Raw genomic sequence first — 15556 nt, forward strand, 5'->3', positions numbered from 1 at the left:
AATCGAAGCTGAGGAGCAAAATACAGACTGCAAAGGCAAAACCAGTCATGTTTGTCACCTCTTTCGAAATCCCCCTTTAATGACACAACATTAGACATAGTTAGATCAAACATATTTAGATGAAAAGTTTTTTGAGAATGAACCCATACAGTTGTGAAATACACAGCGATATTTATAAATGCTTTCAAAAATCTAAAAGGTGTGCATTATAGCTGACATTACAGCTGGTTTTGTGACTGTGCAAGTCATTCCCTTTATAGGCTATTGAAGTATATTAATGTGTAGCCTAACTTTGGAGACGCGCCCCTAAATTAGGAACGTCCAACGTTAAACCAACTTTATGCCAGTGGATAAATACTGAATTTGTGAATCTAATAGAACTTTTTTTATATCACTTTGTAGGTTTTTTATTGAAATTAACAAATTTACAAACAATATTAACCATTTATAATTCTCAAGGCAGACGTAGTTATCTAAAATCTGTAACAGCAATAAGTCTTAATTCAATATAAAAAGAGGGAAAAAAGATAAATAAATAATAAAAAGTGCTGTATCGCGTTGTAGGTGAGTTATTGAACACCAAGTACAGACGACAGAAAGTTGCCTTTTGAGAAAAGGTGATTTTTTCGCTCACACACGCCCCACCTGCTGGAGGAGGAAAAAGATGCAAACCGAGGACTTGGGTAGACAAGCCGTATTAGCTGTCGTCTTCGAACTCTGCATATTAATGTTTTAATTTTTTGGTAAAGTTGTGCAGAATGCATCAGGCAACAACATCAGCACAGATAGCACACTGGTTCACCGTAGGGGCACAGTTTGCGAACATCAGAATCACAGATGAAGTAAAAAAGGAGAGCGAGGCCGACGGTAGTGGTTCTGCGGACAGGTAAGAATCATGAAGGCATCACGATTGCTTTTGCTTTTAGTTGGGAGAACAATGAGCCGACGTACTTTCAAATAAAGTGTGTCAAGAAGCTAAAACTTTTATCATAATTTCCGACCGAACCGGGTCTTTGGGTCATGCGCATTTGGCGCTAATTAGAGCAAACACCATGAAACACGTGGGGAAATCAAACATTATTCATGTCGTTTATTTACCAATATAAATGATATGCATAGGTTGTACACTTAATGTTTTCATCCTCAGCTATTTGAAAATGTGTAAAAGATGACGGAGAAGACGTGATTTTTACTTAGTAGTTTTGCATTGGTACGACTGACAGCTAATGTTAGAACTGTATAATTGTATGACACGAGACAATACCACACACACACATATCTTCTGCAGGTCTTTGGGGCCGTCTTCTAAGCAGAGCTCTTCAGAGAAAGACACATCAGATGGGGGAAACCATAGAAGGAGAAGGCCAGAGCTGAAAATAAGTAATCATAATCATCTGTATGCATGCACACACTCAGCTTAACAGCCAAAGAGTCATAAATTAATTAAAAAAAAAAGATTTAAGTATGATTTTGTAACCACTAGAATAATGTCAGATAAATATGTCACTTGCACTTTTCTTATTAGTTGACCTGTTTTGACATGACCTCTGAACCCCAGGTCCAGGGACCACCCTCCCTCAGCTGGCCACTTATGAGTATCCAATTCTTCCTATTACTAAGAACAGACAAGAGGTACGGATACGAGAGCACAACCTAACCAACATTCTCAGTCCTTTAAGACAAGAAACATATTCAGATGCATTCATCTGCTCAGCGTAGTATATGTTTGCATATATGTGACCCTGGACAAACCAAAAGTCTTATGGGTCAATTTTTCGAAATTGAGATTTTTACATCATTTGAAAGCTGAATAATTAAGCTTTCTATTGAAGAATGGGTTGTTAGTATAGGACAAAATCTGGCGGAGATACAACCGTTTAAAACTGGAATCTGAGGGTGCAAAAAAATCTAAATATTGAGAAAATTGCCTTTGAACTGGTTAATCAGAGGCACTTAAAGGAGCAATGTGGGATTTTTAGGAGGATCTATTGACAAAAATGCAATATAATATACAAATCTATTTCTTCAGAGGCGTATAAAGACCTTGCGTAATGAACCGTTATGTTGGTATTACCTTAGAATAAGCTATTTATATCTACATACAGAGCAGGCCTATAAACAGTGAATTCGCCATGTTGCGCCGCCATGTTTTGAACAGCTCTACAAAGCGCATTTCCTCTCCCTCTACCCTGCGGTATGTAGTCCGGTTGTCCCTGACTTTACAAAGGGGGGAAAACGTCTACTAACTGACTCCTAACTGCTATCTTGCTGTCAGATCAAACGCCTTTAACAGCGTTGCTATTTACTGTTAGCTAGCTCTGCCCTCAAACTTGCTGTGCAATGCAAGCATGAAATGCTTAGCTTTATCATAGCTTACCATGCAAATAATAATGCAAATGAATAAAATGAGTGAAGACGACACGAGTATATACAAGCAGCACACTCGTTCCGGATAAACAATGATGCTCAAAACTGCTCCGTTACACAGCAACATATCTTGGTTCTAACAAACAGAAAAAACAATTTTACTCGCATACTGATCCGAATCAAAGCAACCTCCTCGGGGGTGATTTTTAGACGATCTTTCTCTCCAACGCGTCTCTGCTGGAAAGTCTTTGTAATATTAACGCAGGTCCTGACTTTTATCCTTCTTTTTATCCTTAAAATCCACAGACCCTTTATTTTATGTAATAAATGAGACATCGCTCTTTCTACAGTCTTTCTAATGCCCGCATGATCTCTTCCCTGCGTCAACATGAGAAGACACGCTGTCTCAGCCGACAACATCTTTTTGTACTGTGGTGGCGTCGTGTTTCGAAAGGGAGGGGTAAGCGGAGGACTGAGAGATTGGTTGGAGTTCTCAAACTCACCGCTAGTGGCCGCTATAAATCCCACTATAGACCTTTAAAGCGGCCGTGCAACAGTGTTTCATGCATTCTGACTTCTTTACAATGTTAAACGTGCTGTTTTCTCATGCTTAACATGGTCAACTTGTCAAAAAACGAGTTGGGCGTATTACGTAGTATTTCTGTGCGCGATACACTCCCCCAGCGATCGTACAGGTTTCAGATTTTTTTTCCGAACATATAAAACTGTTTCGTAACCATTTTCTTAGTCCCTTATTGGACAATTCTCCCGGAAAAGCACGTGGCACGCCCACGCGGCAGCAAGGAGAGCAGGAGAAGGAGCATGCGCAGACGTCACTTTCACTTGTGTGCAGGAGAGTGAGCATACGTTCACGAAGTTCAGATGTTTGTTTGTTCACTGCATTTGGGTGATGAATGTTATGTAAACGGTGGATATAACGCTGCATTTGGAGATCGTTTGAAACTGATATATGGAGCCGTCTCGGCGCTAAAAGATGCCAGACATGAACCGCATGCGGTGAGTGAAACTGATGTCTGTGTTTTGTTGGCGCACGTGCTTTAGTTCAGCCTACCTCCCCCCCTCCGCATACTCCATATGCTTTCGGAAATAATTGTACAGCTGTCTGTTATAAATGTGATCAAACTAAATACTCTTCGAAGATACGAAGTATGCAATACTACTCTATAGGTACTCGAGATTAATATGAGATTGGCAGAAACCGAGTGTGTTAGGGCCGATTTAAGACTGGTTTTGTGATCCAGGGTCACATATGTTTTAAAACAGGTGCAAGTTTAGTGATGTTGTGTCACTGTCTGTATTTTGTGTGTGTGTGTGTGTCTGTTTAGTTGGTCTCTCTGATTGAGAATAACTCCGTCATCATTATCCGTGGAGCAACAGGCAGTGGGAAAACCACCCAGCTGCCACAGTTCATCCTGGATCATTATGCAGAGAGAAACATGCCGTGTAACCTGGTGGTTACTCAGCCACGCAAAATTGGCGCCACCAGCATTGCCCGCTGGGTCGCACGTGAACGCAAATGCACCCTGGGGAGCTTGGTGGGATATCAGGTGTGAGATGCATGCAGTAACCTGCTTTCTAAAACATTATGCATTTTGTAGGTTCAACAAACAGCAGAGTTGGTCATTTTCTTGGTCTATCTATTGCTCTTCAGGTGGGTTTGCAAAAAATGGCCACAGAACACACCAAATTGATTTATGTGACCACAGGAGTCTTACTGCAGAAGTTAGTGGGGTCCAAAACTCTCACAGAGTACTCGCACATCTTCATTGATGAGGTATGTACAGTTTTTAAAGTTTAGAAATGAAGCCAGTCAGCCCAGTTCTGTCAGTCGCTGTTAGGCGGATTTTCATGCATGTTTATGGTTCAGGTCCATGAGAGAACAGAAGAACTAGATTTTCTGTTGCTGGTTGTCAGAAAACTGCTTCACTCCAATTCCAGATATGTCAAGGTTTGTGTGCCATACACACACACATTTACACAAGATGCCATGCGTTCCAATCAGCATACTATCCCTCCTATTAGTATTGCCAAATCGTATGTTGAAAATAGTATTCCAAAGATTCCCGGAGGGTCTACTACTTCCGGTAGAAATTCGATGTGCAGAATGATGCACACACTTACGGCTGATATTACCCACAACTCACCATTAGTAGGCGGAGTTTAGTGACGCTCCACTGCATTAATAAATTATATAACTGGTGTGTCATTAAATTAACAAATGTAAGTATACAGTAAACATCACATACGAAATAATGAATGAATAAATACCTTAATGGAAAGAAGAGCTGTATTTTGATGTGTGTGACAGTTATAGGCCACAACGTTGTCTAGGCAACAACAGCCACTTCCGCTTCCTGTTAGTATGTCCCAGTTTGTGCAATCTGTTTGACCATGCACTCAAAAGTACCTACTATTTCAAACCAAAAAACAGTACCTACTATTAGGGCTAGTATAAGTAGTCCTTTTTAAAAAAGTGTACTTTTTTGTCTGTGTACTTTCACTATATATAACACAGGATACAAAGGACATGATTGCATTTGTAATTGAGCCTATAGGATATTGTTTAGCTTTTTCACAGTATTCATTTTTATAAAGTTTGCTTTAACATGTCAGAATGTTATATTTCATACAACCTTATCACATTACCTTTGCCTAGTATTTAGAAGTTACTCAAATGTGTAGTTTTTGGGAAAATATGCCCACAGCTGCTTTTCTGTAGTTTTAAATAATCTTTGTATTTGTATGTCGGTAACCCAATGTCCATCTCTCCTCGTCTTCCAGGTCATTCTCATGTCTGCCACCATAAACTGTGCTGAGTTTGCTGAGTATTTTGGAACTCCGATCCGCAATCAGATGAATCCAGCGTATGTGTTTGAGGTGGAAGGAGCCCCGTACACCGTTGAAGAGTTTTACTTGGATGACCTCAAAACCATCCTGCCTGCTGGAGTCAATGTATGGCAGATAGAGAGTGTGTGTTAGGTGCATTTGGAACTGTGTTGTAGCAGACAAACACTGGATAAATGTTTGTGTGTGTGCGTCTGTCAGGTGCACGTAAGAGTCCAAGATGACCCTTATATTCCTGAGGAGATGTATAATGTTGCTGTCTCCCTCATCCAGAACTTTGATGAGATGGAGGGTAAAGATCAAAGGTCAGACTTCACAATCTGTGCTGTGTACTGTATACAGCTGTGTAAAAATTTTTATAGAGACCATTCCAAATGTTTATTTAATCAGCATTTATAGATGTACTGTGGTCATTCCAGTCCAATGTCTGTTGAATATATATATATGGACCCTCAGTAATACAGCTTCAGTGGTCTCTGTGTGTGTGGGACAGACGCTCAGAGAAGGCTGGATGTGCTTCTCAGCCGGAGAGAGGAAGCGTGCTTGTCTTTCTGCCTGGGCTTGCTGAAATTCAGTATATGCAGGAGGCCCTGGGAAAACTTGTACGCAAGAGGTATGTCTGTCAATAGTGTGTATATAAGTGTGCATGTTTATAAATGTGCTAACAGGCGCGTTTGTGCTCTTCCAGGTTGCAGGTGTATCCTCTCCACTCCACAGTCACTTTAGAGGAGCAAAACGGGGTGTTTTTGGTTCCTGTACCGGGGTACAGAAAGGTATTCTTCATCTAAGCAGAAGTCTTATTCAGTTAGCATCATTTGTGCATTTGTATGCCTCTTGTCTAAGAAGGATGTGGTAGTACATGGACTCCTGACTTTTTGTGTTTACAGATTATTCTCTCCACAAACATCGCAGAGAGTTCGGTCACTGTGCCTGATGTTAAATATGGTGGGTGTTTATCACACTGGTCTTTAAACCACCTATATCGTCTTCTCGTGAAAATTTGTATGAGTTTTATTCTACTCCGTTTGTGTGTTTCATGCAGTGATTGACTTCTGCCTTGTACGTCAGTTGATTTGTGATAAGGAAACCAATTACAGATGTCTCTGTATCACCTGGGCATCAAAGACAAGTTGCAATCAGCGTCGAGGTACAAAACGCGTGCACTGAAGTTGAATTATACTGGCGTATGACAGGTTTTCTGAAAGGGAGTTTGCGTTTCTTCCCAGGTCGTGCCGGACGGGTATCTAAAGGGTTTTGCTACAGGCTGGTGACCAGGCGCTTCTGGGAGAACGAGATTCCGGATTATTCAATCCCAGAGATGATGGTGAGTCATAAATTCATAAACTGATTTATAAATTGTTTTAATAGATAACTAATGAGTGTGTATGTATGTTTTGAACCGCAGCGGTCACCGTTGGCCAATACCTTACTGAAGGTGAAGTTGTTAGATATGGGCGACCCCCGTTCCGTTCTCTCCACAGCCCTTACACCACCCAACCTCAGTGACATTGAAAGGACCGTCCTGGAACTTAAACAGGTTTGATTCACATATCGGCCCATTTGCTCATTCACTGATTTTTCACTGTTTAATTCTTACTGCAGGGAATGTAAAGTCATATTGTTGTGATTCCTGTTGGTGTGTGTATTGTACATTGCGGGTGACTGTATGTGTGTGTAGATCGGTGCTCTGTCTGTAGAAAGCAACAGTCACAGGCAGTTCGATGGAAATTTGACATTTTTGGGTCGTGTGTTGGCACACCTTCCCGTGGACTTGCAGTTGGGGAAACTGATCGTTCTTGGCCACGTGTTCGGCTGTCTGGAGGAGTGTCTTATCATCGGTATAACACTGTGCATTTCTATGCGAATGTGTATATCATGAATTTATAGTATGAAGCTCTCACCAACACTATATTGTAGGGGTGTAACGGTTCAAATTACTCACGGTTCGGTTTTTGTCACGGGTTTTGGGCCACGGTTTCGGTTCGGTTCGGTTTGTACTATGTTCAGGGAAAAGGGACTACTGACAAATAAAAATAAGAACAAGTAATCAAGCTACAAGTAACAGCACCAATAAAACAACAGAGCAAAGCGGAAAATAAAATAAGATACTGTATATATACCTTGTAAGGTATAGAAATGGATTAAAGTAATCAAATAAAACATAACATTGCATATGTACAAATAGACACATGCCCGGTTAACCGAAAATATATATCACGTGATTTATGCACAACTTGTGAGAGAAGTACGGTAAAATGCTGCTGCATCTGAAAGCCAGAGGGCGCTCTCGTGCAGAAACTCCAAATACGCACCGCAGAAGAAGACCATAACACACGTAGTAGTAGTAGTAGTAGTAGTAGTAGTAGTAGTAGTAGGAAATGCCTAAGGACATGTTTTTATCACTGATCCTCAAGCCTCCTCAGGTATTTTTATGATAATAAAGTATATTTATAATGATCATGTTTGACGGGTGTTGCTTTTTCAAATGCACGTTATAAGCGACTCAAACTCACACTGCTTTTAAATCGAGCAGTATTTCCTACTGATCCCAGAGCCGTGCCTCACGGACAAGCTACGCACCAATAAAATAAACGATACCTTGCATTATCGCAGCCAGCTCGGTTTCAGCAGGACTTGGTGGTAACCGTGGTTAACCGGGCACATGTCTATGCACAAATGAAATAAAGATGAATCATAATTGAAGTTACAGAAGTTATTGAGTCACAAGCAGTGAGTGATTTCCTTGACTTTTAACAGACAGCAGGAATATGCTGCTGTCGCTTTAAGAGGAATGCAACGGATCCAGTACACTGATACTGTACACATGCGTTGTTTTTCGTGTGTTCACTTAAGACATAACCTACTATGTTTGTTAAGATACTCCACAAGAGGGGCATGTTGACCTTCTTCGTGTGTGAATTTGTCCGTTTAAGCGCAAGACTTCAAAGACAACTCAATATTTGCGCCATGTCTGAGACTTCAGATCTTCTCACTGCGCGCAAGCGAGTTTTCTTCTACATCATCTTGCACTTAAATGTTTAATTTGGCAAGGCTTGAATGAGTGTAGTTTAAATGGCAACATGTGCTGTTCAGGTCTTACCTGCTCTCGCTCGTTCACAACACCCGGGTGATGAAAGCATAAATGACTGGTCATTCAGCATACTTCAATCCTATTGAAATTTATCTACGTTATTTGATTAGTTGTAGGTATTAAATGTGTATCCATCGACAAACATACATTAGCTGAACTTTGTCAGTCTGTTTTACGCAAAATTATAATTTTTAACGAGCCATATTATAAATGCGTCGTCAGATTTAAGATGAGCCGCGCGTGCCGAACCGTTGGTGGAGAACCATGCGGTTAAATTTTTTACCGAGAACCGTTACACCCCTCTACTATATTTCCATTTCAAAACGATTTAATCTGTCTTTGCCTCAGCTGCGTCACTTTCTCTGAAGAGTTTCTTTGCTATGCCATCCCTGCAGCACCTGGCCGGATACAGGTAGGTTGACCTCTGACCTCACATGCACTTTATAGGTGTTGATCCTAAGATCATGATGTAATGTCTGCGTTTGACTTCACAGGAGTAAGCTGGCTTTTGCACAGAACGTTCCGAGTGACTTCATCGCTTTCGTCAATGCCTTTAAGGTAATGCATGCTTAGTTAACACAGAAACATTGCATAGTGTCATATACTGTCCATAATGCATGTAACAGTTAAATAATATTGCTATTGGTCTGATTATTGTTTTTTAGGCTTGGTATACATCTCGAGCTAATGGAGAACTCAGACACCCAAAGGTAAATGTGCAAAAATATAGAGTTGTATACATGCGACGGGTTGCTGTGTTCAGAAACAGCTGGTTAGAGCACAGGAGGGTGGGAGTGGGATGTATGATTAAATGCAAGATTTTTGCCTCAAATGTGACTTTAAAATGCTGTGAGATGCTAGTAAACACCAGCTGCTCTTGTGTGTTTTTTCTTCAGGACGAACTCGAATGGGGCAAAGAGAACTGCATTCAGATCAAACAGATCAGAGAAGTATGCACACTGCACATACACATGCTCTACAGAATCTGTACGTTGTTTTCTATGTTGTGTTGTGTTTAGGTTGCAGAGCTCTTTGAGGATCTGAAGAATAGAGTGTCCAGATTCAACATGAACATCAGCAGGACCTCAAACCCAACAGACTACACCAGTCTTCACAAACAAAGATTCTTCCTGCAGGTATAGACACACACACACACACACACACACAATAAACAGACACTCACGCCCTCTTTTCTTACAGTCCATTATATGTGTATACAACGTGTGCGTACAAGCTGCTACTGAATCTGATCTGTCTGTCTTCATGTAGGTGGTTATCGCAGGTGCATTCTTCCCAAACTATTTCTCTCAGGGAAAGATTGATGAGCAGATGGCATCAAAAGAACTTTCTGGAAATGACCCCAAAACCACCATCATGGTACCCTTGCTTCTGCTGAAGGGGTAGCATTTGTACCTTTTGTCTTTCTTTGTACAGTCCTTTACTTTCTCTGTCTCCTAGATTAGGAATTTGCCTCCATTTGCGTTCCTGTCTTACAAGCAGCTACAGTCTCTGTTCCGTCAGTGCGGACAAGTCAAATCCATCTGTTTTGAAGGGTCCAGGTAACGGTTGCTTTACACTTCTACGCTCTTTGTTTGTCTGTATTCTCTCTGAATGTCATAATTGTGTGCTTTCAGAGCGTATGTAGAGTTTAATCGCTTGTATGTGAGGGAGTCGGGTGTGCTTCCTGAGGTGCTGTTGGCATTGCTGCGGGCGCGACAGACTCCGGCTTTGCAACTGCAGGTGCACCACGCAGATGAGGTGGAGTTCCACGCTAAAGGAAAGCCTATGTCACACCTACGTCACGCCAGGTAGCCACATGCCCTCTCATACAGTAATATTTAGGGATGCACCGAAATGAAAATTCTTGGCCGAAGCCGAAAAAAATGAAACGCTTGTCCGATGGCCGAATTCTGAACACCAAACATGGCTTTTCGTATTTCTTCTATTTATTTAGCCATTTTTTTCACTATTGCATAAACTGAATGGTCAAAATGTGCTTTTTATATTTTGTCTTGCTTTTTAGTATAACAGTATAACTTAAATTAAAATTGAGCAAAACAAGAAGGGCTAAATTAAAACAAAAAAATTTGCCCTCTACCTTGTATAGCTTATATTAGGCCTATAACTGACTGCTGAAAGAAAGTACTGTACTCTGTACCCCTACAACAAAACACTTCATTAAAAAGTGTCAACATCATAAGATAAAAATATGAATAAACAAAAACTGATTATTATAGGCTACACTGCAAAATGATTTAAAGAAATAAAACATCCATGCAAGCAATTCTGAATGTCAACCATTTCAGTTCACGTCTCTCCTCCAAACTCCGCCCACAAAAGCTGACTGTTCTCTCAGAAGGTGCACTCGTGGCCTGGAGGAACAGAACATACTTTGACAAGTTGTTTAGTATAAGGAACTGTGTGCACGCGACCACTGTATGATGTCAAAGGATGTCGCGAGCGGCGGGGCTGCTGTCAGACCGCCCACTCCAGTCTGAAGTACACAAGTTACCGACCGGCTTTCATTCGGAAATTTACTCCGGCGCGGCAAGTTCTGTGCTGTGTCTTGCTCTGACACTTAAAAATGCTCCACACACTGCCGACACGTTCGCTGCATTAATAAAGCATGCGCGTCTCTCTTTCTCTCTCTCTCTCTGCGCTGGTTGCTGCTTGATCATATCACACTTCATGCTTTTTTTTACTATTTTCGGCCAAATATATGCCGAACATTCGGTGCATCCTAGTATTTAAAAAGCATCAAAATGTAATTTTTAGTTTAAATGTCAGTTTACAGATTAATTAAATATACACACTAAAAGGTTACTGTGTTCTAAAGTACAGAAATCTCTTTTAGGATTAATGTGGATGTTCAGAGTCATGTTGTATATCCTGTTGGGGTTCTGAGCAGCTCAGTAGATCCGGAGAAACTTCCATCCATCAGGGAGTTTGTCATAAACATCACAGAGGTGAAATCGAAACATTTTTTGTCAGGTTACAGCATGAAGCAAGAAAATGTGTGTGTAAGATTATGAATGTGTCCATAGGTGATCGATGTGGGCCATTTTTGGGGCTTTCAAACAGACGAGAGCAGTGTGGAGAAACAGTGTCAGTTGACAGCAGCGTTGAACATGAGAGATCTGAGACCCATGTCCGTCTCCCTGTACCAAAACCTGCTGTGTGTGGCCCCTTTCACAGACACACAGCAACCAGCTAGATACTACAGAGCCAAAATACTGCACATCCTGGGCAGCAACGTAGAGGTACAGGAGGCACACACACACCGATGCTGCTTGCAGGCCTTAAAGGAACAGTTCACCCAAAAATGATATTCTGTCTTCATTTACTCACCCTCAAGTTGTTCCCAATCTGTATACATTTCTTTGTTCCGGTGAATACGGAGTAAGATATTTGGAAGAATGCTTGTAACCAAACATTTCTTGGCCACCATTGACTGCCATTGTAGGAAATTTTTTAAATAAATTTCTTTGTTCTGTTGAACACAAAAGAAGATATTTTGAAGAATGTAGGAAAGCAAGCAGTTCTGGGGCACTTTTGACTACCTTTGTCATTTTTTCTGACCACAGTTGGTTTTGGTGAGAAGTTTACGTGTGTTTGTGTGTGCACAGGTGTTCTTTGTTGATTTTGGAAACACGTTTAAAGTGCCATGCAGCAGTCTGAAAGAGCTCCCATCTGACCTCACAACCCCACCATTTCAAGTATTGTTCTCTTTTTTCCCCCTAATCAATTCTAAGATCTCTGTATAACGGGTAGTTTTTTATATATTGATTTCATTCAATGCATAGAGTTTATCTGCATGTTTCTCTGCAGGCACAGGAGTTTTGCATTGCAGGCATGGGTCCGTCTGCGCAGTCGCTGATTCTAGGCGATTGCTGGAGCAGTCGAGCACGGAACCGCTTTAAGACGCTCACAAGCGGCCACTCCGCCATCGTGTCCCTTTACTCCATCCTGCACGGCATCATGCGTGTAGACCTGCACATTTCCCCCGAGACGGGGGACGTCAGCGTGGCTGACCTGCTGGTGCAGGAAGGACATGCCTGCCACGTACCAGAAAGCTTTGAGAGTCAGGTAGTATCCTATGCTTTCCTCTCTTACTTTTGAATGGTCGGTTTTCTTGTAAATGTTAAATTCAAATTGTTTAGTGTTGTTTAGCAACACAGAATGATTAAAAATGGAGGACCTAAATTATTTTTGCATTAAAAATGATTCATGCTGCCTTTTGCTTGGTGTAAAACATGAACTGCACAGTTTTATTTATGAATCCTGACATGAAATCGGCCAGTAACTGTCCAACCCTCTCTCTCTCTCTCCTTTTTTATTTGCAGCAGTCACATGAGGTTCTGATTTCTCTGTATCAGGATATGGCCAGTGGTAGATTTACTCCCAGTTCTACTAGTGCTTCCGTGAACAGCAGGAGAGAGGAAGACAAACTTCTCATCAATGAGCTTCTTCAGCACTTCTCTTCATCTAGTAGCAGCACCCCCAAGTGCAAGGTGGTGGCATAGCAACTCTTTGAGCACCTGTAACTGAACTCCCCTCGAACCTCTTGCCCTTTACGGTGTCAAATATGATATAAAACCTGATTATTTAATCAGTCATTTATTTTTTTCTTTTAGTGAAGAGAATTCACTGGCCAACTATTCATATAATGACAATGAATTGAGACTCCAGCGGTTTCAAATAATTCATTAATAATAATAGTGACAATGAGAGATTTTCTTAGCTTCTGTTCTCTTTTTACAGTCAGTGGTTCATGGTCCCAGCAGCCCACATAAGGTCAGCTTCCACAGCATGACCAAAGTCGGGCAGTTCAGGTAGGACACAACTGTTCATCTCATAGAAAGACAAGTTGATCGCTTACTTGTTCTGAAGTGTTGTCTGTTTGGCTATGTTGCAGGACTGTTTTCATTGAGAAGGACAGTATAAACTCTGTAATGGTGAATGAAAACCCCCAAGACTGGCATGAGAGGATGCTGGTGTCTGCATCAGTGTCTCTCGCTGCCTCAGGTACACACACACACACACACACAAACAAACAAACAATCACATAGGCATGATGATCACTGGCTGCAGTTATGTAGCTCAGCTGGTATAGCAACACCAAGATCGTGGGTTTGAAAGCCTGGATTCATTGACCTGCTGTATTAAAAGAAACATGCTAAATGCAATTCAAGTTACTTGATAAAATGCATATGTTGTCGAGTCGAGTTATTTTGGCCAAAATATTCTTACCATGGTAATGTTTTGTCAAGTTGCTCATGTTTTGCATTGTACAGGTTCACGCATCTTGTTGAAGGAAACAACTCTGATGCCTCATATCCATGGCCTTCCAGCTCTTATTACTATGCTCTTCACTCCAGTCATGGAACTACGGTATATAGTCACCATGGAAACATTCTAACGGCATTTATTGTGAAGCAAAAACCCATTGATGTTTGAGAAAAAGATTTATTTCGTCTCACAAATATCAGCAAAATCATGGAACAGCAAATTCCAATCCAAACTGCTTTATGTCTTAAAGGGACAGTTCACCCAAAAGTAAAAATTCTGTCCTCATTTACTCGCCCTTAAGTTGTTTCAAATCTTTATAAATATCTTTTATGAACACAGAAAAAGATATTTGGAAGAATGCTTGAAACCAAACAGTTCTTGGCCACCATTGACTACCATAGTAGGAAAAATGACAACAGTAGTCAAAAGTGCCCCAGAACTGTTTGCTTTCCTACATTCTTTAAAATATCTTCTTTTGTGTTCATCAGAACAAAGAAAGAAGACCAGCTCAGTTTAACTATATACGCATGCTTGCTGAGATGTACTATAATTACAGGACTGATGAGGAAAGGACTTATTTTACTGGCACTCTGTGTGGACTGGGCTGGAACTCTGTCACTCAACAGGCAGTGCTTCCAGAACATGACATTGAGCTTGCCTTTGACGTCAAGTTCGGTATTGAAGACATCATAGAGGTATGACTGTGTTCGGAGTGGCATATTACTATAATGCTGTTTCCATAAATTGTGAACAACATGTAGAATATGCAGAGTGTAATATGCAGTTACTGTAACCCACAATACTGCATTTCCCACAATGCAATGCAGTCAGCTGGGAGAAATTTTAGCCATTCTTTTTTGTTTTTATTGTTCTGTTTCTTGACTCATTTGATACGACTGAATGAGGCGTCTGCCTGTGTGTAGATAAATGCATTGAGAGGTACAGTGAACAGGCTGGTGTGTGAGGGACCGACTGGCCTTCTGCACTTGAGCCACGACAAGATCAGCAGACTTCAGGAGGAGGCACGCGAACAACTCGTCAGGTACTTCTTCCATCCTTGACTAGTTCGCTTGCTGTTTGTGAGTGATGTGGTTGCTTGCTATGTAGCAGAAATGTAGTTTTGACTGTTTATGTGACTCTTATCCTCAGACTCTTTACTAAAAACCCTCCCAGACCAGAGTGCACACCCGTGTACTTCGACAAACCCAAGAAATGGAACTTGGTAAGAGCGATACTCTCGGTGAAGGAGGATCTTGGATTCATTTCATATTTAACCACTCATTGTGATGTTTTTGTGTCATCAGGTGGACCGCTCCCAGCAGATGGAGCTACAGGAGAAGGATGATGGGAAATCCAAAGGTCTTCTGTTTCGGCTGCATCCCATCATGCTACTGAACATGTGAGGAGCATGGGGCAGCACTAAAACCGTCAGCTGATGGTAGAAGATGCTTTTGTGTTAGACCTGTATTCGGACAGCATTCCAGAGGAGGTCATTTTGTTGGGTTTTGGCAGAATTCTTAGTGAGGAGGCCTGAGTGTTATTTCTGTAGCATTAGTTATGTTTATGCATGCGAGAGAGAAGTTTAACGGCATTGTATCAAAATGTTCGCCTGCACTTTCTTTTCAGCAATTTATATTTGAAGGAAATAATTTTATGTTAAGTTTTAAGACAACATGTTTTAAGTTTGTCAATCCCAGTTGTCTGCTGACTGTTCTGTTCTTTGCATCCTTGCTGTATAGGTATGCAGTAAAAAAATTATTTACTATCCTTTACTACTTTACTATACTTTTGTGATCTGGAATGTAGTGTACGAAAAAGATTACAAGGATATTTTCTATGGATTCTATCCTATAGATTATAGGCTCACAAGGACTTCTCATCTTGACCGATACAACAACACCCTCCGGTCCCATCATGCCTTTTTATCTCCATTTTCCCATTTGT

General features: G+C 41.1%; 1 protein-coding gene across 1 annotated transcript; it reads left to right on the forward strand.

Moving 5' to 3' along the window:
- Nucleotides 1-758: 758 nt before the first annotated feature.
- Nucleotides 759-15362, forward strand: tdrd9 (tudor domain containing 9). Its single transcript, XM_057341341.1, has 34 exons — nucleotides 759-886; nucleotides 3282-3384; nucleotides 3714-3935; nucleotides 4040-4162; nucleotides 4256-4336; nucleotides 5170-5340; nucleotides 5434-5537; nucleotides 5726-5845; nucleotides 5921-6005; nucleotides 6120-6177; nucleotides 6275-6379; nucleotides 6459-6556; nucleotides 6638-6769; nucleotides 6911-7070; nucleotides 8672-8735; nucleotides 8818-8881; nucleotides 8989-9033; nucleotides 9220-9273; nucleotides 9343-9459; nucleotides 9593-9700; nucleotides 9782-9882; nucleotides 9958-10131; nucleotides 11178-11289; nucleotides 11368-11583; nucleotides 11950-12039; nucleotides 12152-12409; nucleotides 12667-12834; nucleotides 13085-13155; nucleotides 13239-13348; nucleotides 13618-13714; nucleotides 14169-14307; nucleotides 14536-14654; nucleotides 14762-14834; nucleotides 14917-15362. Exons 1-34 carry the CDS (start codon nucleotides 759-761, stop codon nucleotides 15013-15015), a joined length of 3969 nt encoding a protein of 1322 aa, XP_057197324.1. The 3' UTR covers nucleotides 15016-15362.
- Nucleotides 15363-15556: the final 194 nt, after the last annotated feature.

This window comes from Triplophysa rosa, linkage group LG9, assembly GCF_024868665.1.
Source record: "Triplophysa rosa linkage group LG9, Trosa_1v2, whole genome shotgun sequence".
Taxonomy (NCBI): Eukaryota; Metazoa; Chordata; class Actinopteri; order Cypriniformes; family Nemacheilidae; genus Triplophysa; species Triplophysa rosa.

Coding starts and splice junctions, on each gene's coding strand:
- tdrd9 (XM_057341341.1), top strand. CDS start 759: ATGCATCAGGCAACAACATCAGCACAGATAGCACACTGGTTCACCGTA. Junction 8,736..8,817: donor CAGCACCTGGCCGGATACAG/GTAGGTTGACCT, acceptor TTGACTTCACAG/GAGTAAGCTGGCTTTTGCAC. Junction 12,835..13,084: donor GCAGCACCCCCAAGTGCAAG/GTGGTGGCATAG, acceptor CTCTTTTTACAG/TCAGTGGTTCATGGTCCCAG.